At 38.4% G+C, this 25,582-nt stretch overlaps 1 protein-coding gene across 2 annotated transcripts in view; it reads left to right on the forward strand.

Annotated features, from left to right (window-relative positions):
- Positions 1 to 25,582, forward strand: part of TPRG1 (tumor protein p63 regulated 1) — a 157,376-nt gene that overhangs the window by 85,423 nt on the left and 46,371 nt on the right. For both annotated transcript variants that reach the window (XM_074337140.1, XM_019743142.2), the window contains exon 4: positions 2,150 to 2,326. In XM_074337140.1, coding sequence (XP_074193241.1) covers positions 2,150 to 2,326 — 177 coding nt within the window. The remainder of the gene's footprint in view (positions 1 to 2,149; positions 2,327 to 25,582) is intronic.

The following is a 25,582-nucleotide window of genomic DNA, read 5'->3' on the forward strand; positions in this document are numbered from 1 at the left end:
TAGAGTAGGAGTTGAGTATCACAGTGTCGTTGGAGTGGATGGAAACCTTAGAAACAAGCTTAAAACCAGAGTTCTCAGACTTACCACTAACTCTACTAGCATATATTAGCTGAGTGACTTTTGATGTGCCTTTCTTCAAAGGGTTGTGGAGAGACGTAATACTTATACATACATAATGGTCGGCATATAGTAGGACCTTCGTCAATGATCTCATCCTTCTTCCTTCTTCTGCTTCTTCCTCTTTCTTTCTTTTCCCTTTTTCTCTCCTTCTTGTCTCCTGTTCCTCCTCCCATTGATTTAACTCCTAACTTTGTCTTGTTTGTCTGTGTTAAGATTATACTGAGGAATGACATATAGTTGGGTTACCCAAAATTACTTAGTGACTTAGGTCCCTGCCAGTGACAATAATGGCTAATTTATAAAACACTGATTGAGAATCATATCTGTTATTCCTCTCTCCAGACTGATGAGACGAGTACTAGTATTATCTCTATTTTACAAATAAGGGACTTGAGCCAAAGACAGGTTAAATGTCTGATCTTACAGAGTTAGTAAGTAAGAGCACTGGAAGTTCCACCCCTACCCTCAATCAGCCCATAGGCCTCCAAAATGATTATCATTGGCGTTCATTTATTAACTCTACAGATATTTATCTAGCGTAGTCTATTTAACAGGAATTGCGTAGAATGAGTAGCCTAACAGACACAGTCGGCCCTCATGGAATAACACACACACACACACACACACACACACACACACACACACACACATAGATGCACACACAGATGATACTCTGCCCGTACTTGCTGGCATCCCCCTACCCTCTGTACTTTGGTGTTCACTCTGATCTGTGGTACCTATTACTAACATTTTACATATAATCCCGCCTTGCAAACAGTGATAAGTACCACAGAGGGCAAAGGATCAGGATGCTTTGAGAAACTATAATAGGCGGTCAAGTTTATGTAGAAATTTATGAAATCCTCTTTGGATGAGGCATTTGGGCCATGACGTGGACAATGAGTTTTCTTAGCCTTCTGAGAGATGATGTTGGGCAGAGGCCAGACCATACAGGAACCTGTAATCTAGTTAAGTAACTCGGATTTGATCCTCAGATCAAAAAGAAGCTATTTAATAAAGGGAACAGGGGTGATATAATTCCTTTCATATTTTAAGAATGCCACCGTGGTCACTGTTCGTGGATGGGAGTGGGGTGCCCATACGATCTTTGCATTAGATTGATTCTGTGTAGTGGGGATTCAGAGACCAATCAGTCACACATCATCTTTTCAGTCTCTTGGGGAAGACAAAACATGTACTAAGAAAATTTTAATAAAAGTCACAAAGTGGTATGTACTAAAGTCTATAGTAAACAGACAGCAAAAGTTCTGTGGGTAAGAGGAATTATAGACAATACTCACTTTCTTTTAACCAGAAACCGTTGTTTTTGTTCTCTCTGTTGGAGAGATTCTTAGCTCTCAGAATTTTCCACTGCATGCCCGGAAATGCTCTTAAGTCTGAAAAAAATAAATAAATTCAGTAAACATTTATCTAGTGTCTAGTTTGCCCTTGGATCATCAGAATCCCGCTCTACTTATTTCACTCTATTTCTACCACAAGGATATGACAGGATGAGCTTGGAATAGTGAGGGCTCGGGGATCAGTGGACCTATGTTCAAGTATCCATTTTATCTCCAGCTAGCAATATGACCTTTGGAGATGGGCATAAACTAGTACATGGTGAGTAAAGATTGTGGTGCAAATAGTGTTAGGACAAAGAGGTGTTTCTGGTGTCTTTGGAGGAAGATGTGCCCCCTGAAGGCTTCCTAGAGAACTGGGAAGATATGGAGAAGCATGAATCAGTTGATTCCAACATGACATAAACTGGCTATTCCCACATGGATCCATTGGTAGTCATCTCTGAGCTCTGTGGCCATAAAACATTTCCCTGGGAACTTCCACCTTCCCTCCTACTTTGGTCATGGAGACAGACTGAGAGAGAAGAGGTGGTATTTCTCAGCCCCTTTTTCTTCTGAGTGATCGAACCTCACCATCTTCTGTGTTAGTAGAGATGTTTCAGTGAATGCCATTCTCTTTACCTTGGAAAGATCAAGCCTTCAACTTTTCTTCTCTGTGATGATTCTTCCAGGATAGACCACTGGAACAATGAGAAGGAGAGGATTTTGCTGGTCACAGACAAGACTCTCATGATCTGCAAATATGACTTCATCATGCTCAGCTGTGTGCAGCTGCAGCACATTCCCCTGACTGCTGTGCATCGCATCAGCCTGGGCAAGTTTGCCTTCCCGGGTATGTCACTGGACAAGTAAGTGTGATGTCTTAGATGTGGGGAGGTGGTACAGTGGGGCCAGGGCATTCAAGGACAATTACAAAGTTCAGTTCAGTGCTGTAATCTGGGAGAACCCAGAGGAGAAAAGGGAAGCAGCTACAGTGGAATTCATTAAGCAATTATTGAGCTCTACTCACTCTCTGCCATAATCCAGGGATAACATTTTCAGTAAATTTGTACTTTAATATGAGGACCTGACCAGCAAATAGTTAAATATAAGGTAGGATCATGGAGGAAAGGTTCTCAACCAATTTGTGTGGCAGAGAATTAGCAAGGCTTTCCTGGAGAAGCACTTGAGCCCACATTTGATGTTGTGTAGGAGTTAGCCAAAGAAGGAAAACAAAAGTTTAAGAACATTCCAAGCAGAAGGAACAGCAGAGTCAAAGGAGTGGAGGTGGGAAAAAGTGTGATGCTTTTGGGAATTAAAATGATTCTGTAAAACTCAATGGGCAGAATCCATGATGGCTAATAGCTCTTCTTAAAAAAAGTCTCCTTAGGTTCTTCCCTGGAAACTCAGTGAAGGGGACATCAACCTTCTTAGAGATGTTGACATTTACCTGGAGACCTGGTGAGGTCTACAGAGGAGGGTTGCTGAACTGAGTAAGTTCTTGTTATGGTCTCAGAAAGAGATGTTTAGATCTAACATTTTAGATCTAAGCCATAAAGATAGCAATCTTCATCCGACCTCTGAGTGTGATCTCCTCCCATTGAACTGTAAGTTCTTTCAAGGCAGGTACATTTTTCTCCTCCTCTTGCATCCTCCTCCTCCTCCACCCTCTCCTCCTCCTCCTCCTCTTCCTCCTCTTCTTCCTCCTCCTCTTTTTTTTTCTTTCCTATAAGCACTTGGCATCTGCATTGGGCCTGGCACATAGTAAAAACTGAAAAGTCTTTGTAAAATACTGAAAAAAGCAGAGCTCGAATAAGTGATTGATTTTCCTTACATAAAGCGTACCGTATCAGAAACTTTTTTTTTATTTACTCTTTTCTTAGGTACAAGAAGTGACCAATTGAGTAAGTCCATTAACTATGAACTAGTGAGGTTTTCCAATAATGTATACACATCGTAAACACATATAAACAACATGGAAAATGTTTGTTTTCAGGAAATATTTCTTCAAACTCAGATTTTCTGTTCTCCAGAATTATCTCCATAGGTGACAGTCAGCAGTTTTTTTCTTTTAAATAAATAGTCTACAAATACATACAGAATAAAAATATCTTTAAATGTATATATGTGTTTGTACACACTTGTAAGTACACACACACACACACACACACACACATTATCACAAATTATTTTACCCACTAGGTACACATGTCATAAACTATCCTGCTTCAAGTTATTTTACCCAGTTATATATACCTTGGAGACTTCATTATGTGATCATATATAGATCAACCTCAGTCTCTCTTTTTCTAAAGAATTTTATTAAAAATATAACTAACATATAATACAATATTATGTTTCAGGAGTACACCAGTTATTCAACATCTGTATACCTAAAGTAGTTATCACTATGATAAGTCCAGCAACTGTCTGACACTGTACCCCACTATCACAATGTTGTTGACTCTATTCCCTATGCTGCACATTACATCCCCATGACTTATTTGTTTTATGCCTGGAAATTTGGACCTCTTATTTCCCTTCCCATGTCTACCTCTTTTAAATTTATCAATTACAGTTGACATTCAATATTATTTTATATTAATTTCAGGTGTAAGCATAGTGGTTAGACATTTATATAATTTAAGAAGTGACCCCCCTGACTAGTCTAGTCCCCACCTGGCACTATACATAGTTATTACCATGTTATTGACTATATTCCCTAGGCTTTATTTTACATCCCCATAACTATTTTGTAACTACTAATTCATACTTTTTTATCCCTTCACCTTTTTCACCCTGCCCCCAACCCCTCCCATATATCAATCACCCCAACAAATCTAGTACCCATCTGACACCATACATAGTTATTACAACATTATTGACTATATCCCTCATGCTATACCCTACATCCCCATAACTATTTTGTAACAACTAATTTGTACTTCTTAATCCCTTCCCCTTTTCTCACTCACAACCCCAACCCCCCTACGATCTGGCAACCCTCAGAATGTTCTCTGTATCTATGAGTTTGTTTCTGTTTTGTTTGTTAATTTGTTCTTAGGTTCCACATGTAAGCAAAATCACATTATGTCCATCTGATATACTGCATTCAGCATAACACCCTCCAGGTCCGTTCATGTCACCAAGGTGGCAAGAACCCATTCCTTTCCATGGCCAGGCAATATTTCATTGCATGTAGGTATGACAATTGAGTTCGTGAACTTATTGCAACGATGTTGCTAAACATTTTTTTATATCAGAGGGATTATTCATTATGAATTTGGACAAACAGTTAACCAAGTTTACTATTTGGAAGTGCAAAAAGGCTGTGTGAAAAAGTTAGACAAAAACGACTTAAACTTTTTGCCACAAATTCATGGCTCTTGTATCACGACAATGCAGCAGCTTACATGACACTGTGAGGGAATTTTTAGCCAATAAACAAATCAGTGTATTGGAACACCCTCCCTATTCACCTGATCTGTTCCCCAATGACTTCTTTCTTTACCTGAACATAAAGGAAATATTGAAAGGAAAACATTTTGATGACATGACATTCAGGACATCAAGGGTAATACAACCACAACTCTGATGGTCATTGCAGAAAAAGAGTTCCAAAATTGCTTTGAAGGGTGGACTAGGCACTGGAGTCGGTGCATAGCTTCCCATGGGGAGTACATTGAAGGTGATCATAGTGACATTCAGCAATGAGGCGTGTAGCACTTTTTCTATGATGAGTTCATGCACTTAATTTTCTGACCTTGTATATATGTACTACCTCCTCTTTATCCATTCTTCTAACAGACGCCCAGGCTACCTCCACATCTTGGCCATTGTAAACAATGCTGCAGTTAACATAAGGGTGCACACATCCCCTCGAAGTAGCATATTGGGTTTCATTGAATAAATACCTTGAAGTAGGATCACTGGGTCTTTGTTTCTTGTTATAGCCCTTGTTTTAAAGTCTGTTTTGTCTAGTATAAATATTGCTACCCCAGCTTTTTTTGTTTGTTTGTTTGTTTTCATTTTCACTATCATGAAATATCTTTTTCCATCCCTTTAGTTTCTGTCTGTGTGTGTCTTTCAATCTGAAGTGAGTCTTTTATAGGCAGCATATGTAAGGGTCTTGTTTTCTTATCCATTCAGCCCTCCTACGTCTTTTGATTGGAGCATTTAATCCATTTGCAATGAAACTAATTCTTGATAGATATGTAGCTATTGCCATTTTATTATTCATAATTTTGATTTTTTTTTTCATCATAAAGGAGTCCCTCTAACATTCCTTGTAATACTGGTTTGGTGGTGATGAACTCCTTTAGCTTTTTCTTGTCTGGGAAGCTCTTTATCTATCCTTTGAGTCTAAATGATAACTTTGCTGGGTAGCGTAATCTTGGTTATAGATCCTTGCTTTTCATCACTTTGGATATTTTGTGGCAGTCCCTTCTGGCCTGCAAATTTTCTGTTGAGAAATCAGCTAACAGTCTCATGGGAGCTTCCTTGAAGGTAACTAATTGATTTTCTCTTGCTGCTTTTAAAAGTCTCTCCTTGTCTTTAAACTTTGGCATTTTTATACATTTATAGATTCAGTTTTCTAATATTTTATTAAAGAGTTTTGTGTTCTTTTTCATTCTTTTGTAATGTCTTTGTCAGGTTTTGGTATTTGGGTTATCCTGGTCTCAAAACATGTTGGAAAGTGTTCTCTCTCCTCTTTTATTTTCTAAAATGATTTTATTTCTGGATGGTGTTATCTATTCCTTGAATGTATGACAGAATTTGCAAGGAAAATCTTCTAGGCCTGACATATCTTTGTGGGATAGTTTTTGATAATAAAGTTATTTTTTAAAAAATAAATATTGGGTTACTCATACTTTTTATTTGATTTGTGTTCATTTTGGTTGATTTCTCAAGGAATTTACTAAGCCCATTGAATTTATATTTGAAAGCATGAAGTTGTTAATATTCCATTATTTTCCCTTTAATGTCTATAAGATATTTTGTGAAATATTTTTCTTTCCTGATATTGGTGACCTGCATTCTCTCTGTTTTTTGTTGTTGATTAAGTTAAAAATTTTATTGGTTTTAACAAGAACAGGCTTTTCACTTTGCTAATTTTCACAATTGTCTGATTTCTATTTAGTTAATTTCTGCTCCTTTCTTTATTTTTTCCCCTTCTTCTACTTACTTTTGGTTTACTTACCCCTTCTCTCTCTCTCTTTTTTTTTTTTTTTAACTTCTTAATTTGGAACCTAGGGACATCAATTTGAGGCCTTTCTTCTTTTCTAATACTATCATTTAAAGCTATATAATTTCTTCTAAGTACTGCTTCACTGCATCTCACAGATTTGATATGTTGTGCTTTTATTATCATTCAGTTATAAATGTTTTCTAGTTTTTCTTGTGATTTCTTCTTTGATCCATGCATACTTTAGAAGTGTATCCACAAATTTCCAAATATTTTGAATTTTTCTACATATTTTAATATTACTGAATTTTGAGTTAGCTCATGTACTGTCTTTGATTTTAATCCTTGTAAATATATTGAGACTTGTTTTACTGACTGAGTTATAGTATATCTTTATGAATGTACCACCTGCATTTGAAAAAAAAAATTGTGTCTGGTTTTCCTTAAATTTCAATTTGTTCATGGTGTTTGATAGTGTTGTTTAGATTACCTGTGTGGGCTTTTTTTTTTTTTCTCCTTTTTTTGGCTTACATTATTGTGAGGACAGAGTCCCAGAGAGCAATTTGCAGGCTCTCGGCCTCACGTGGAAAGGTGCTGGCTTGGGTAGTACATCCATTAGCTGTAACTAGTTGGCCATCAGCTGTAACCAGTTAGCCTTTGGCCACTGATATAACTGCCATGGCTGAGCTAGCAAGCACGGATTGAAGTTAGCAAGGGGTTGATTGGTGGGTTGGTTGGCAGAAAAGCAGATGGCGGATTGCAGCTAGCAAGTGGGGTTGGTTGGTTGTTTGGCAGAGAAGCGGACAGCAGATTGCAGATCGTGTGGCTCCTGCTTCCTATATCTCCAACCCAGCCGCCAGAAAGAATATAATGGTATGATTCCCCTATGTATGGCTCCATTGGTGTTTCTGTTTTGGCCTCGCCATATCCTGCGTTCTTAATGCAGGGAGCAGGACCAGAGACCTCGCATGACAATTATGAATGTTGATATTGTCTCCTTTGATGTAAGGACATTTATAGATGTTGAATCATTATTTTAGATTATAATCTTTTCCATTATAAAGTGTCTTCCTTTAATACCTTGCTTGTTTTTGGTCTTGCCTGTTGAATATTATAAAAACTTATGTTTTTCTTTGAGTGTTCTTTATATATCTTTGCTTTCTTTTAACTTTAAATTTTTCTGAGTCTCTTTGTTTTTTGATGTATTTTTGTATATAGATATAATTGGATTTTATTTGTGATCCAACCAAGGAGTCTTTTCTTTTAATGGTAAGATTAACGTATTTACACCTATTAATACGACAGCTATCATCTTAGTTCTCATTTTTCATTATTGTATTTTTAAAAATATATTATATTTTCTGTATTTCCTTTGTTTTCCATTGAGTATACTTTTCTTTCAACAAGAAGGTTTATCATCTGTCTTTTTCTATTGGCAATTCTAGGTGTAACTTAACATAATATTCTTAATCCTATCATTTTTGAATATTATCTATTGACTCCCTAATATAAACCATTTATATTAGCAACCCACTTTTTAAATCTTCATTTCAAACTTCTCCATCATTAATTTTTTAAAGTAGCTTATAATTACCATTATTAGTTACTTCAGTGGTTACTTGTTTAAATAATATGCTTCCACTTGATGTGCCATCTTAAATAGTGTATGTTAAACTTCCATTCTAAAATATAAGGAATCTGCCTATTCATACTATTCACACATTCTCTTATCCTTCCCTTCTTTCATTAGTTTTACCAGAGAAATTTCTTTTTTCTATGGCATATTTTGTTTTATTTCCCATGAGGCACCCAATTATTACCACAGACAGTTGATGTAATTCCAGCCCTCCTAATTAACTTGTGTGGCTTTATCCACATTTGCATTCTGGAGTTAGAATGAGAAAACTTCTGCCAGCAACTGGCATGCTGTTAAACATTAAAGGGCTTTCTCTGGGCCCCTGGAGATGGGAGTAGTGGGGTTAAGGTTTTGTTTTCTTTTTTCTTTCTTCCTTTTTTTTTCTTTTTTTTTTTCTCTCTCTTATGTTCTGTTCAGTTTTTTTAGCAAACTTTCCTAGTTAGAGTTCTGGACTAGGAGGAGAGTCCTGGGTTTCAGTACCAATTTTACAACTGTTAACTTTGTTTCCTCATCTATCAAAGGGCCATTCATATTAATTGTCATTCTGTTTTCATTAATTGTCAATCTTTATTGTAAGGCTCTAATGAGATTTCTTGAAAGCACTTTGAAATATTCCTCATAGATATCAGGTGTTAACAAGTTCTGATTTTTCTCCCAGATAAAAGCTTTTGTTAACAGGGAACTAAGTAGATTAATTTGATTGTTATCTTTATTTCCAAGTCATTTGGCCCTTCTTGGTTGGGCATTAAGTCACCATTATAAGGTCAGAGGTCAGGCAGCAGCAGGCAGAAAAAGGAGGAAGAGGCAAGGGAAAATCAGCTGCTAAATAATTATAAGCTGACTCCAGAGGAAAGCCTGCACAGAGTCTGAGCAAATTCCTTTGTGATAAGAAAATGCAATGATTTAACATTAGCACCCGCCAGCTGTAGGGGTAATGCTGACACTGTTTATCAACAGCTTTTACCTCCTCTGTGCCATTTTACCTTCAAAACCCAAGAATAAGTAGGGCTGATGGACTACCGTGTTTGCCATGTATAGTGCACACTTTTGGCCTAAAGTTGTGAGGAAACAATAAAGATGCACATTCTACATGTATAGTACTAATTCCATATCTATGTAAATGTTTTTAAATCTTTTATTTATGCTTATGAGTTACAAGTGTAATAATAAATAAATGCTACAATTCATTCATAATACAAAATACAAGTAAGTACCTAAATACGAACAAATACAACTTTGAATTAAAAATTAAAATGAAAGATTTTTTATCTGAAAGTTTGGGCCAAAAACATGATTGCACATTATACACAGAAGCACATTATACATGGCAAAATACGGTGTATGTTAGAAATGAAACAAGTGAAACCAAAAGTGGTTCAGGGATTCAGGAGCCATCAGCTAATTAGACTAAGCTGGGGTTCAAAATCAATTCTTCCAATTCCCTGTTCAGTATTATTTTCTTGAGATAAATAATATTTTATCTCCTTCTTTCTCTCTCTCTCTCCTTTTGCCCCTCCCTTGTCTCTCTGTCTCTGTAATTTTGCATGGTTTTTCATCCTCTCTCCTTTCCTCTTCTCTGTCTCTCTGGGTGAAATAAACCTCTCCTGTTAATGTAGCTTCTACGTCTCTTAAGAAGCCAGGAAGAGGACTGTTGGAACTTACCAGAACATGTGCCAGCGTATCCCACATACTGGTGCTTACAAAACAGTTGTTTTGTTTTATTCACTGTTTGTCTTTGGCTTAATGTGAAGGGAGAGGGCGATGGCAAGAGACAACTAAAGGCTGTGGATCATTTATTTATGAGATGAAGATAGATTCTCTTTGGATTAGAGTATTCCCCAGAGACAAAACCAGGAAATGGTAAAAGGCCTGGTTTATCCTCCAGGGTAACTAGTTTCTAGTACATATCTTTTGTTATCGTTCCTTATCTGAGATGGGAACCCTAAATCTTATTTCTATCATAATTGGATTCATTCCCAGCTTTTAATTAAAAATCAATTTTCATAATCCTGTTGTATCTATAACCTCCCAGAAAAGTGAGGGAGCCAGGGGAAGACTAGGCTTCTATGAGAAATAAGCATAAAGTTAAAGCTATGACTAATCTTAACCACACCAATTTCTTGCTGTTTAAATTTGAACAATTCCCTTCAATTCTTGGGCTCTCAGTTTCCAATATATAAAATGTCAGTAATAAAAATCCCTGCCAGGTCTAACTCATAGGTCCTTGCAGATTTGTATGATGGATGTGAAAGTGTTTTATAAAATTATAAAGTGCTAAAATAAAGTAAGTTGTCACTTAAAGAGTTCTAAAAATCCATATTTTGTCAACTTGTCAACTCTCCTTTTTTAAATTTATGTCTATATATCTATATATATTTATGTCTATATAGCTATATATCTATATCTATATTTATCTATATATGTGTATATATATATATATATATATATATATGACAATGGTGAGGAAACTGTGACTGAGGAATCAAGTGAGTTGTATGTAGTCATGAAAATAGATGGTGGTGAGGTCTGCAACATGAGATCTTCTGATTTCAAATCCTCCCTTTGTCATGCACCTAATTCCTATTAGTCCTCAAATTCATTGTAATTTTTGATGGTAAATGGGCCCCCTCTCTTTGTCTCTGTTCCTACCTGAACTCTGAGATGAGATGGTAGAGTGTGGACAGTCTTAAGCTTAGAGAGAAGGTTTTGAAGTCAGGCTGCCTGGGAACCCATCCTAGACATGCTTCTGAGTGGCATGAAGCAATCACATAACAGTCCTTGTCTTGCTCTTCTCATTAGTAAACTGGAGAGGGTAACAGCCTCTAGATCTCGTTAGTCTGTGTTGAGGATTAAATGAGATAGCATATAAAAAATACCTAGAAAAATATCTGGTATATAGTAAACACTTAAAGGATGCAAGATTTTGTAACAGGTTTGGTTGAAAGACACTAGTTCACAGGGATCTGGGTTTTGACACACTTTCCTGATATACGTTTCCTTCCTTTGCTGAATCTCTCAGTTTCCTCATTTATAAAATCTTTAAGGCTTTATTTTGTTTGTTTTTGTTTGTTTGTTTGTTTGTTTGGTCCTGAAACCCTGTGCTTTTGTGGTACTCTATTGGTGTAGCATTTCCCAAAAGTCACTCATCTCTGAGGGCTAAATGATTTTGCCTAATCAGTTACTCCTGTGAAAAATGTCTCTAAAGAGCTTCTCTGCTGGAAAATATCGTTGTCACATTGATATGCCAACAAAAGCTGAGCGGGAAGGTCAGGCCAAGAAATGTCTTGCTGCAAGAGTAGGCGTCACACAATTATCACTCTATGCTGCTTAAAATTTACATTCTGCTAAATGTAAGGAATAAGCAATGCTGCAAAAGTGAGGCTCAGAAAACTGCTTGTGGTGGTCACTAGCACTCATCCTCTTTGTAAGAGATGCTGGTGAAAGCAAGAGCCAGGAGCCACACCTTCACCTCTTCCCCGTCCCTTGACTTCACACCAGAACCCAGAGGGCGGGTCAAGGGTATCCCAGACATTACTCCATTACCTCAGTCTTGCTCCCTCGTCCAAAGGCCAACGAGCTGCTCCATGCCCCCAGAGTTCTAATTTGGCCTCTGTTCCTCAGACAAGAGCTTCAAAGGGCCTCTGCTCTGCATTGGTGAAACCAGCTTATGGCCCAGGCTGATTCTGCTGGCTTCGCGTCTGTCAGTACATTCTAATCACTGTTATAAGTATGGTTCTGCGGAACACCTTGTAAAATGTTTTCTATTGCTCCAGCAACATCTCCTGTCTAGACGATCTAATTATGAGCACAGAGCAAACAGCTGAAGTGTATACCACCCCCAAGGATGGCCTAACTCCAGGAGTAGGGGCGGGAGGAGAGAGGAGGGGGTGTGGATGGCATTGGTTACTTTTTTGTTGACTTGACCAGAAAACTGGGTCCTCCAAAAGAATTCAGCTTTTAATTAAAAAGAAATGATCTGGTGGAAGCTGACATTTTGTTGTTTTGCCAAACTCAGTGGAGAATTAAAGGTACCGATTTATTTCCCTCCAATCACATCTTTTTCTTGGCTTCAAAGGTGGTTTGTGGTCTTTCCTTTAAAAAAGAAAAAGCCGCTGATTTAATAATCTACCCTCCCCACAGCACTCTGAAAATAAAAAGCAGTTCCCTGAAGGTATGTTCTATTCAAGCAGTAATTTGATTAATTCAGTGAGTCTTTTCTGAGCCCTGGCCAGGGGGCAGGCCTTGTGCATGATAAAGTGACGAGACAGTGACTTTGTCCCTGAGATGCTCACAGGAATGCACACACACACTCACACATTCACTGATGCTCTAACTAGGCTTTGGTCAGTGCTCCAGTGGAAAGATAAGGGTGGTAACACTGTAAGAGATGGTTTAAGAAAAAAAAATGCAAGAAGGTGTTGGCTAGGGGAGAGATTCTCTAATAGTAGAGTTGGGAAATTATAAGGACCTGAACTGGGCCAGTGGGTGAGAAAGGGAGGGCATGGGTGTGAGAAGACTTGGCTGAAGTAGAATCTCTGGCATGTGATGACTGGATTGGGTTTTCCTGATGTGAAAGTTGCGAGGTGGCGGTGAACTGTGAGCCTACAAATAGAAGAGGTATACGGGGTGCCTGATTGGCTATAGGAAAAGGTGATGGTTGGGATAAACTATTCATGCAACTGACATTTATTGAGTACTTGCCACTGCCAGTTGCTGTGCTGGGTACTCTGATACCATTGTGCTACAGAGAGATTTTCCCCTCATGGAGCTCACTCACAGTCAAGGGGACTATCAGACAGTCATCAAATAAGCATACTGATAAGTATAAAATTACAGCAGTGATGGTGCTTTGAAGAAGAGAGATATGGGGTGTGTGAATTATCTAGTGCCATGTAACAACTTACCCAAAACTTAGTAGTGTACAATAAACAGTTATTATTCCTGTGTTTCTGAGTAGGGAATATGGGTGTGGTTTAGCTGGGCCCTCTGATTCAGGATCTCTCCAAAGCTTCAACCAAGTTGTCACTGGGGCTCTGGCATCTCAAAGCTCCACCAAGGAAAGATCATTTTCAAGCTCACTCACGTAGCTGTAGGCAGGCTCTGGTTCTCACTGCAGGGTGGCCAGAGATATCTGTTCCCACCATGTGAGTTTGTTACTGAGGCTACTTACAATATGACTGCTGGGTTCTATCAGAGGGCACAAGGGAGGTTGAGCAAGATCAAAGCCACAGTCTTTAGGTAACCTAATCTTGGAAGTGACAGCTCATCACCTCTGCCATACTGTATTCATGAGAGGCAAATTTCTAAATCCAGCTCACACTCAAGTGGAGACTATCACACAGGGCATAAATACCAAGAAGTAGACATTATTGGAGGATAGCTGAGAAGTAGCCTACCACATGAAGGATATCAGAGCATTTATTACAGGATTTAGACTTAATTTGGAGGGTGAAGATCAAGGAAGTTTTCTCTGACAGGGATTTTGGAGCTGGGATTGGACAGATGAGTAAGAGTTGACAATGTGAAGGGGGTTATGGAAAGAATGTTTGGAGAAGAGGGAAGAATATGTGCAAAGTAGGGAGGGAATCGGGTATCTCTGAGGAACTGTGAACAAGCTAACATGGGCAACAAAATATGAATAGCCTGAGGAGGGACACTGACGTAGCGATGAGTTTCGTATTTAGATATCGATGAGCTTTGGCATTTTGGATGAGTTAGAGTAATTCTGCTTTTAACTGTCCCTTGCACTGGCATTCACTAGATTGTGAAGGAGTTCACAGTTAAAACGTAGTTTGAAAGCCTTTGCTCTAAACTGTGGGATTGTTTCTGGAACTGCTGGGAAATGGGTCTGATTCAGTGTATAAAATGAATAAAATTGCCCACTTATCTCTTAGGATAATTACTTATTATGTAATGAGATAATGTTCATAAATCACCCTGGGATTATTGGGGAAAGGTATTATATAAACAGAAGGTTTTATCAGTGATGATGGAAAAAAGATCTGGGAATTAAAATCAGATGTGCATCTTGTTGCTATGGCATTTTATTCCAAACTATGAGACCTGCTAAATTCACGTGAGTTTAGATTAAGAAGTGGAGGCAGCAGGGTATTGGGAAGTGATTGCAGTGGTTGTGGGAATGGAGAGGCCTGGGTTGGGGTGTTGAGGAGCTCTCTTTGTAGTTTATTCACTCTAGTAAAGAACACTAGCCATTGTTAATCCCAGTTAAATGAATGTAACTACTTAAAAATGCAACATGGAGACTCTACTTACAGGCTGGAAGTAAGAAAACCTGAATTCTTGTGCCTATTCAGCCTTCAATTTTGGTGTGTCCTTGAAAGAAAGTTGTTTCCCATCTCAGAGCCTTAATTTACCCCCATGGAACATGAAATGGGTTAAAGAGATGATCTTAAAAGTCTGCCAGCTGTGGGCCAATGATTAACCAAAATTTTACAATCTTCTTTCCAGTTTTGCTCCCATGAAATAAGAACAATAAGAACTTTTGTTAGCAGTCAAGGAATATTATAACCAAGGACAGTTTTTGTTTGGGAAATTTTAACATTGGTGGCAGAACTTGAACTTCCATGAATTTGTTTTGCAGACCCAAGGGAAACATGGACCAAGAGATGAGAAAATAGGCTAGAGTTGGTGTTTGATCCACTTTTTCCAAGTTCAAATTATATACTCTTTTTCTTTCTGCACTTTCTGCTCCCACCTCCAACTCTTATTCGAAACTCTCTGGACCTAGCTATATAGGTCACATTTTTTTATATCATGTCATTATGTATGTATGTATGTATGTATGTATTAAAAACATCCAGCCAAGTATGGAGTAAGTTAAATTCTTCATTTAGGTATGTCTGGCTACTAGATTATCCATCCAACAAAGTGTTTAGCTCACCAAAGAAGTTATATTTAAAAACAAACAACCAAAAAAACAAAACATTTTCATTAAGTGTAAACGAGGTGCGAGGTTATTGAACAAAGGTCCAGTCTTTTGTTGTCATTCCTGAGGAGTAACTCCTTGACTTTCATCCCTTCCTTCCCCAATACTCTCTCAGTAAATAAGACGATATGGCACAGTATTTTCCTCCTCATATTAATCATTATTTATGGAACTATTACTGCACTCCATAGGATTCAGGATAAGAAACCCTAGGAATAATGGAAGTCCAAGAAAAATTAACAGCACTGGATTATCCAATGGCAGAGAAACACAGGAATATGGCGACAGTAAAGCACAGCCACCAACAGTCACAGAAGTTCAATATTGATGTACTTATTCAAAAATTTAAGCCTATAAATCTTGAAAGAAGCTATTTTTAATTTCAGCGTACATGAAAAAAATTTATTTAGTGTTGTTTGCATTTTGATTTATGCATGAGTAAAGAAGGTCATAATCTTTACAGTGCTTGGGTCACAAAATCTCAGTATGACTGTGAATGTAAATAAATAGTGGAACTGGTAGTAAAGGAAATCCTCTCTTCTGAAGAATGGCATCAGGCTAAAGAGTTGTGACATGACTGGCTCATCTTCTGCCACTCAGGCGAAAGCAACAATGTTTACCTTCCCTGTAGAATGAATTCAGGCATGAATAAAAGAGACCTGATTTTCTGTGTTTTCCCATCTACATTAGAATCCTGAAAATTCTGTCTTTAAAACTTAAATTAGTCATCAAAGTAGAAGAAATGTCTGTTAAGTGCAAATGGCGTGAGGTAACATTCTAACATTCTCCTGGTTTCCCATCTAACACAATCCCTAGGTTACCAGAGGCAGCCATTTATCTAATTGAAACACTCCATGTTTTGGTCTCTCTTGAAGCTAAGTGTATCCATATGACTAAGCTCTGGCCAATGAAATGTAAGCAGAAGAAATGGGAGGGTCTTCTGGGAAGACTCCTCAAAAGACAAGGAAGCACTCTTTTCTGTACCTTTTCACTTCCCGCTCCTGCCTGCAATATGGATGTAATGCTCCAGCTGCCATCACGGATCATGGATCCAAGGAGCTAACCTAGAGGTGGCAGAGGTGGGAAGTTGGAAGAAGCCTGGCTTCTGCTCCTGCACTGTTCACCTCTGATCTTCTTTTACCAAGAGAATATGTGGTTCACGTTAGTTGATATTTTTCTTTACAGGCAGCCAAACCTCATTCTAACTAACAGAGCCTAGAATACTAGGAGAAGGGGTTCTGCCAACTCTTAAAGGTTAGGGATGATGAGGGTGGCAGTTTCATGTGGTACAATGTTCATGTGGTTCATGATTCCCCAGACAATGGTTCCAATCTCAGATCTGTCACTTATTGGCTTTGCTTCATAACTTTTCTGAGGCTTGTGTTCTTATCTTATAAATGGGGTTAATAATATCCACCCAGTGGAGTCGTGAGGATAAATGGGAACATATGAGAGTTACCAAGCTGGTCACTGCTATAGGTGCTCCAAACCTATTAGTTTTCTTTTGTTTTCCAATTAACTCTGCCTCTATCAGGAAGGTGGCACTCTATATGTATCCTTTTAGGTATTGCAAAATGCTAATAGATACCTAGCTACTCCCTGTGAAGCTACTGAGTCACTGAGTGGGGCAATTAGGACTATAGGTCTTGGTTGTAAGTTTAATAGGAAAGAAGTGTTAATCATTTACTCAACTCAAGGCCTGTTTGTCACAAACTAACGGAGAGCTGGAGCCTGTTTCCTGATGGGAATAGGAATTTGATGAATTGGTTTGAGAGAGCCTAAGCCCTAACTAATTGGAGACAGAGGACCTATTTCTGTGAGCAGGGAAAGCACATGTGAAAATTCTCCTAGAAACAAGATGGTATCCACCAATTTCAACCAAGCAGGAGGAGTGTAGAGTCAAGAGGGGTGACTCTATGAATATGCATAGAGCATGACCTTAAACCCAATACAAGACGACCTGAAACACCTAAGGTTATATTTTGTACCATTTGTTGATGGGTCAGAAGGCAGAGGAAGCTAGTTCTAATGCAAAACCTAACTTATAATTAAGAACATTAGGTAATTAATATTCATTGACTTTTTTTGTTAAAAGTTTGTTTTAGCTATTTCATATACGGTAATTACAATTATTGTGTTTGCCTCGTGTTTGTTCTCCTTCATGGTAAATTGGATGTTGGTACACCCAGATCCTGGAAACTAGGTTTAATTGTAGTAGTTTTAATGAGATGATCCAGAAATGGAAGATAGTGACCTAGTAGTCTATTTAGGGGAAAAGAGATGAATTATATATTGATCTCACCCTCAAATACTTGAGATCTAATTGGACACAGGAATAGTAAACATATAGGAAACTAATTTTCACATAACACATAACATGACAAACTCTAAATGAAAAATAGAAATAATGTATTGTAACGGGAGCACAGAGGAGCCAATGTGTTTTCTTGTTTGTTTTTTTGGTTGTTTTTTGTTGTTGTTTTTTTTCAGGCATGGGAATTATTGCTAAAGAGACAACAGACTGATAAATTTTGGTAGAAAACGGTAAGCTGCCTCATAGGCTGGGGAAAAAGTGTGTTATCAAAAGACATGCTAATACAAAAGTGTGAAAAGTTGTTTCACAAATCATGATGAGTCTCCTGGATGCAGGAAGCATAAGGAGAGTGGAGGGAGGGAGGAGAACCGATCACAGGCAGTGTTAAATGGCAGGATAGAGAGGTTTTATACATTTTGATTGGCTAATGGGAGTCATAAAGGTTTTAGAGCAGACCGGCTTTATGGATCTTTGCATCCCTACAGCCTGGAGCACAACACTGGTATGTGGCGGCACACTGCTGTGTACTCAATAAATGATGAGTAAATGATTAAAGCAGGTAGTAGTATGTGAGGTGATTGGAGCACTGAGAATAGTTTGATCAGATCTTTGAGTCCATGCTGGTGAGAAGTGTTGGATGATTGACCTAAGTGTGGAAAGGAGACGATGTTATAAGATTCTGAGTATCAACCTCTTGTGGGCAACACTGACTAATGGAGCAAAATCACTTGAGATTTGCTTAGATGGAGATGAAGTCTGAAAACAGAATTGCCTTGGTGTTTATGAACCTACCAACCTTAGCAAGGATCAATTTACGTCACATACTCTGATGAACTGGGCAACAGGCAAGGATTTTGTCATGCATGCTCTTGACTTTGCCTTTGGGGATCTGTGCCAAGAATGCCCTGGATTTGATCTTGGGTGTGGTGCAGTCCACTCAATCATAATGCCCTGGGAGGCGTGTTGACAAGGATGGGTGGATGGTAGGGGATTGCTGAGCTATTTCTTGGCAAATCTCTGGGAGGAGGCGTTCCCCAAATGCCTCAATCCTGTTATTTTTGAGTAATGGACTGAACCCAGGTGCCTGATTGGACAGGGCCACTCCCAATTTCTTCTAGATAAATATTTGGTTGCCAGGAGGTTATATTTAAATGAGAATACCTCCTTAGGAAGTTGTTGCCTAAGAATTCCTGCAGAGGGCAGGATCTCATCCCTGCTGGGAAATGCTTGAGAACCAGCCCAAAACTTATGCTGGACTCACTACGTTCTTAGTGTGAGGGCAACCCGTTTGAGGTTCTACAAAAATCTATTGCTCTGAATAACAAGAAAACTCATCAGTGTTAGAGACACTGCATTTCTTTTTTCTTTTAACTGGCCACACCAACACTGCATTTCTTTAGGGAAGTGATTCTGGTCTTTAGTGTCATAATGGCAGGATTCTGAAGCACAAATGGAATCCAAACCAGGGATTTGGCTTTAAAGAGAGAAATCAGTTCTCTGAAAAAGAACTTAATCCTTTTTGGAATCAAAGCACAGAGTCTGGGAAGCTAGGGAATTTGGATATTTCAAAGATAGCATTCTTAACTTTCCTCTTGCTACTTGTTAATCAATTCTTAAATATTGGATTTTCAAGACCCATCAGTTCGTGTTTCTGTTCTTTCTATGGGGAGAATACTCATATTTTATGTATTTTCCTTTCATTTGCACTGAATGAGACTATTAGGATTCAGTAATTAAATCTTATAACTGTTTTTTGGATGATCTGTCTTTAGAAATAACCCAGTTAGCATCTCACTTTTTTTTTTTTTTTTTTTTTAAGAAAATAACAGAACAAAACACAAATAAAAACACACAGGAAAAAGAAAAACAGGCATAAGGCAAAAACACAAGTGAAAAGACTATTAACCTCTTTGTGGGTCAAAGTTTAGTGTTTCTGATCCTCCTATCAAGATCTATTGTAAACATACATTTTCCATAACAACATGTGGCATCAAAGTCACATGCTGTGACTCTCCCAGCATGGTTTTCTGAATCATCTCTTAATCACCTGCCATATATTATTTGGTTTTTGTTTTGTTTTATCTCTTTGGACCCCTTTTCGTTAAGAGTTGTATTAATACCCACTGACATCGATCACCTCAGAAAGCGGAGACCTTACACATGTGTAGCAGCTTAAAGTCAAGTGAGAAGAGGCTTGTTTAACAGATTGGGCTGAGCCCAGGGATGTGTCGGGTACCTCTTGGTGAGAACCCATCTGCAGGAATGACGTGGGGGGTCGAGGGATGCTTCACAGAGAATCAAAGTTCAGGATTTGTTTCTTCTAATTTATTGCAGAAAAAAAAATTGTTAGTTATGATGTGTTTACATCCTTCCAAAGTGCTATTGTGATACTTCAATAAATGAGAGTAATGGTAAGAAACAGGAGCTGGGAGGGATTTTAGAGGATCCAGTTCAATCTCTCTCATTTTATAAATGTAAACTGTGGTCTTGGGGGACTGTCATCAAGACTCCCAATGACCAAGCTGAGAGTAGAACTCAAAGATGGGTAAACAACTAAGGAGGTTGTTCATTGACCTAAACCTTTAAGTTCTAGCATTTTTAGGTGTTCTTCTCCTTATGTCATCAGAAAACAAGGACTCTGCTCTTTAGAAGGATCTGAGGACTGGAGCACTGGTTAGATAGATAGTAGATGTGGAATTGGAGTTTTGACTCCGATTAATGAGTTCCCTGAGATCTATTAACTATCTTCTTTCATTTTTTTTTTACATTTGTAAAGCAATGAGAACACAGTTTATAATCTTCCAAAACAAAATTCTATAATTTAAAGGTTTTATCTGGGTACTCTTTTAAAAATAATAAACGTTGTAGTGAGGGTAATAAAGGTCCAGGTGGTTTTATAGAAATTATACAATATGGAAGGAGACATGCCTAGATATCAGTGACAGGAGTTTTGAATTTGACCCAGTCCCAACATTTAACCGCTCATACTTTTGTATATTGTCATTGCAGAGGAAGAGTCTCTCAAAAAAGGTTTCCCTCGTTGCTTCTTCAAATTTTCAAATAACTATCCCTTTAAATTCTACTTGTCTGAAATCCGTGCAGTTCCCCTGGGCAGTTGCTGGGTGGCAGCAGAAGTGCTGAAGTCGTAGCCCATGAACCAAGCTGAATGGCAAACTGCTAGTATTCCCAGGTTCCTTTAGCACTGAATGTGTGTCCTAATCCCCACAAGTGACACAGCTGGAATGGCTGGCAGGGCTAGGATGGGCAGGTAGTGGGGTGAATCTTTCTTTTTCCATTGTTTATCATTGGTCATTTGAAAAGGGTGGTAAATAATTACAGCAGCCCCTACAATTTATTAAATAGCCAGTGGGGACCAGACACTGTGTTAGGTTCTTTATATATGTCATTGTAGTTTAAATATCACCACTAGTGAGGTGTTATTATCCCCGTTTTACAGATGAGGAAACTGACAAAAAGAAAGGTAAACATTCAAAGGCCACATAGCTAGCCAGTGTTTTACCTGGGATGAACCACTAATCCCTATGACACCAAAAGCCATGTTCTTCCTACTATGTGACTGCTAAGTAAAAAAAAAGATAAAGCCAACAACAAAGCTCTCATCTCTATTTTTTAGGTGAATGAATCAATGGGAGTGAAAGTGTTGGCACATTTAGGCTAGAGAAAGAATAATAATAATGTCAGCCCTCAGTTCTTAGTGTCCTGGAATCTGCAAACCTCTTGCACACTCATTATTTGATTGGTGCACACACACACACTCACTCACTCCCGTACTAAATACAGGAGAGTGGTTAATTTTGAAGTTTATAAGAAACTGAGACTCACTTGAGGGTGAAGTCATCTTAACCCAGTTCTTAGTAAGTAGTGCAGAGTGGGGTCTCCTGACACCTCGTCTAGGACCTCCTCACTACACCACAGTGCCTTCAAGAGGTGGGTTGTTTTCTCTACACAGGAAGTCCTCTAAGGTTAGTTGACTCAAAGGTAGAAGGGTAGTCCTTGGCCTTGGTGCACAGAGTTGAGACGGTCCACGTCTTGATGGCCCTCATCTTTCAGCACTAGCTAATTCCTGCTTACATTTATGATAACGCCTGTTTAAGCTGCAGCTGTTTGGAGTCCTGCACATAGATATCTCTCTTAAGCTTGCCCGTCATGCACATAAAGAAAGTGTGAATGTGCTGCTTCTTTACTAAAAGCCCTCAGTTGGTGCCAACATTCAGACAAACCTAGCTAAATGAGCCCGAGCAAAAAATAGAAAACAAAGTCATCTAGACATCTTGGATATTGTGCATGCTTATCTTTTCCAATATTTATTTTTGGGTAGAATATATATGTAAGAAATTCTTTTCAAATCTTGAATATTTGAGGTTGCACTAAAGGACTTCTGGATCTAGAATGGACCTTAGAGATTATCTAGGACTCAGAGGGAGAGTTGCTTATGTAAAGTCAAACTTACTTACAGAGGCATTGGATGACAGGGGTCCTCATCCCTTGGGAAGGATCTTGGGCTTGGGAACCAAACACACATGGATTTGAATCCTGACTGGCATTTACTAGTAGTATGACAATAGGTTAAACCCTTGATGTCTCTGAGCCCCAGTGTGATCTTTAAAAACAGAGGTAACAATACCTACTTTGCAGGATGGTTGGTACGTCTAAAAGAGCTAGTATTATATAATATACAACCTAAAAGCAATGTAAGTGTACTTTGCCTTTCCTATACACCCCAAAGCCCCAATGTCTCTGATTTGGTTTGGATTCTAATGAGATGTGTTACAGAATTTACAGCACAGATTACCCACATGATATAGGAGCACAACTCAGTCCTTAATGGGAAAAATACTGTGCAATCAATCCCTTTATAATTTATTCATGTCATAAGTCAACCATGTTATAACATGCTTTTGCCATATGTAGTTTTAGCATCTATTATTACATTTGGGATCTGCTTTGACTTGTATTCCTAAACCTGTATAATTAAGTGTTATATTATAGTGGGCTTCATAGCATTGGGTAATGAAAAGAATTCTGGCCTTGTAATCAGCGGAATTTTGTGCCAACTCTACCAGGCATTAACTGTGTGATTATAGATGCCTCCTTCTGAGGCCTAAATATGAACATTTTCTTTCAGGTAATCTATAAGATCCTGATCACCTTTCAGATTTGATTTTTCTTTATTTTCTTTTACTAGTCTATACTGAGACCCCAGTCTATTATGTCTGCATAATGCTTCTGGTGGGCTAGGGACAAATGCCATTCTTCTAAATCAGATCAACTCAATAGTGCAAGATTAAGCTGAACTCCCATCTATAGACCTCTCCTGCTCAGTTGGGTGTTTTTTGTTTTTACACTGCAAAAGCTCAGTGTAAATAGGATCAGCAAGTTCATTAGTCAGCTCTGGCAAGGACAGACCTTTATAAAGTACCCCAGGTTACAGGAAGGTGGCACTAGAGACTCTTCTCTCAGATGAATGAGGCTTGGGGTCTGGAATGAATAGTCATAGATCTCTAAATTGGAGCCCACCCAAAGCAGGCATCTTCTCTCCAGTAACCCTGGCAGGTGGGTTATTCAGCATCTGTGTAAAAGTTTCTTGTAAAAGAGAATTCTCTACTTCTTGCCTTGCATGTCCCCCCTCATAGAGGCTCTGGGTAGAATGGGCTTTTCTGTATTAAGTTGAAATAAGCAACTCTTGAGGCTGTCCCTTGTTGGTCCCAGTATTTTTCTCTGTCCCTGCACAGAATCAGGAGTTAGTTCACTAATTCCACAACTATTTATTTCCTATTATATGTCAAACACTGTGCTGAGCTCTGGAGAGAGACATACGACATCTTTCTCTCCAAGGGCTTACAGTGTGGTTGGAGAGTTAGAAAAGTAAAGTATCAGTTGCAGTATGAGGTGGCAAGTGTTGCTGGATGTAGACATGGGGTACTGTAGGGAGGAGGGGGGCAGGAAAGATATCCCACAGAGTTGGAAAATAAAAGTAATTTCATGTCCTCTTTCATCTTCATCTTCCCCAGGTTAACTGTACTTTTAGGATGTGACAGGCAGTATAATATTAAAAGTCACAGAAATACGCAGGAGACTTGGGTTCTAATCCCAGTTTTTCTGCCATTGTTCCTATGAGATAATAAGCAATTCAATCCATTTCCCATAGCAGAGGCTGCAAATACCATCCTTTCATGTTATTAGTCCTTGACATTTTAAAAGCAATAGTCGATAGACTCATCTGATGAATCTGATCCAGTATTTCCCTCTGCTTTATTTCTGCTCCTCACTGGTCAGCCTAGAATAGAAAACTCAGGACTTAATTCTCCCTGCACCTGGGCCTTATCAGGTCCCACTGAGCCCATTCTTCCACGCTATGGGCCTGCACTAGGGTGACTCTTAGTTTGTGCCTGAAAGTTTCTCAGCAATCATTAAATCAAAAGCACACTTAGAGGAACCCACAGAAATTTTGAGCGTGCCCAGGCAAATTGAAAGTTGCCCCTGGGATCTTTCCGTTGACCAGCACAAAAAAGATGACTAAGGCAGTGTCTGCCCACTCCTATGTGGAAATAATGTTGTGTTTGTCTGGAAGCCAGAGGGGGGAAAATGTATGTGGAAAATAGCCTGACAACAGATTATTTTGTGCCCCAAATGACTTGATACCTCACATCCTTTATTTCTTAAATTCTCACAGTCCAATTTTTTTCACTCTTTCTGGAGGGAATTTAGAGAAAGGGTTAATGACTCAGACTCAGGGATGAAGTAGGCATTACTCTCACCTGCTTTGGCCACACTCTAATCATTTTTTGGAGCTAAAGTACAATGTTTCCCCGAAAATAAGACCTAGCCGGACCATCAGCTCTAATGCATTTTTTGGAGCAAAAATTAATGTAAGACATGGTCTTATATTATATTATAGTAAAATAATACTGGGTCTTATATTAATTTTTTCTCCAAAAGACGCATTAGAACTGGGTCTGGCTAGGTTTTATTTTTGGGGAAACATGGTAAAATGAAAACATTGGGAGAATGGGACATCTCACAATCACTGGAGGGAAATTCCTTAATGATAGGATATGAAATCCAGTGTCCAAGTCCCATTACGTAAAGTATTATTTTCCTCGGAATAGAAAAGATATAATTGCCATTGGTTCAGCTTGTCTAGATAAATTTCAAGGTCAATGCCAATCTTTCTTGGGAGGTTTTTATATTTTTCAGAACTTAAATCAGAGCTTGGACTCAAAGGGATAGTAAATTCACGGATTTTTGTATTTTGAATCACTTTCAGGCATGTGATAGGGAGAGTGGGAATTGAGGCATGGGCCCAGGTATTAGCACCGAGAATTCTGTAGGACCAGGAGGTCAGAGTATAGATTTCCTAATGTGATTTCAGTAAGCATTCACCATTAATTTAAATTTTTGGAAAAGAATCTCCAGGATTTGCCACCTCTTCTCTTTATCCTAAAGGAAATGAGGTTTGTCCCTCAACTTAGCAATAGGTATTTCTCGTCAATTTAAAAAAAATTGGAGAGAGTTGCTGATTTTGATCATATTTGAGAGCATACAAATAGTTATAAATTTCTACCTTAAATTTAATTTTGAACTATGCTTCCTTTAAAACAAAGGAGAACCACTAAGTTTCCCCAAGAGCATATCTTGGTTGTTTAGTGAATTTTGATATATGTATAAAAGTGAATTTAATTATTGACTGTAATAATTATAATCCCAAAAACCACTTACTTATCAAATGTTTATTGAGGTTAAGGCAATATGTGTGCCTTTTGATTGCTTTAAGAAAAATAGAATGGAAAATGCATCATCTATAGGGAGATCTGAGACCTTTTCCTTTTTGACTGAACTCCTCTAAATCAAGCTTGTACTTGACAACTTGGCTCAGACACCAAGCTATATGCATAAAAGTAATACTTCAAGCCAGGTTCAAACAATGTGTTCAAATAGAATAAGCAGGCATTGGGTGTGAATATGTGTACATCACTATGTTAGGTGTTGTGATATAGAGCTAAGTAATACAGTCTGTGCTATA

Source organism: Rhinolophus sinicus, linkage group LG01, assembly GCF_036562045.2.
Source record: "Rhinolophus sinicus isolate RSC01 linkage group LG01, ASM3656204v1, whole genome shotgun sequence".
NCBI classification, from domain to species: Eukaryota; Metazoa; Chordata; class Mammalia; order Chiroptera; family Rhinolophidae; genus Rhinolophus; species Rhinolophus sinicus.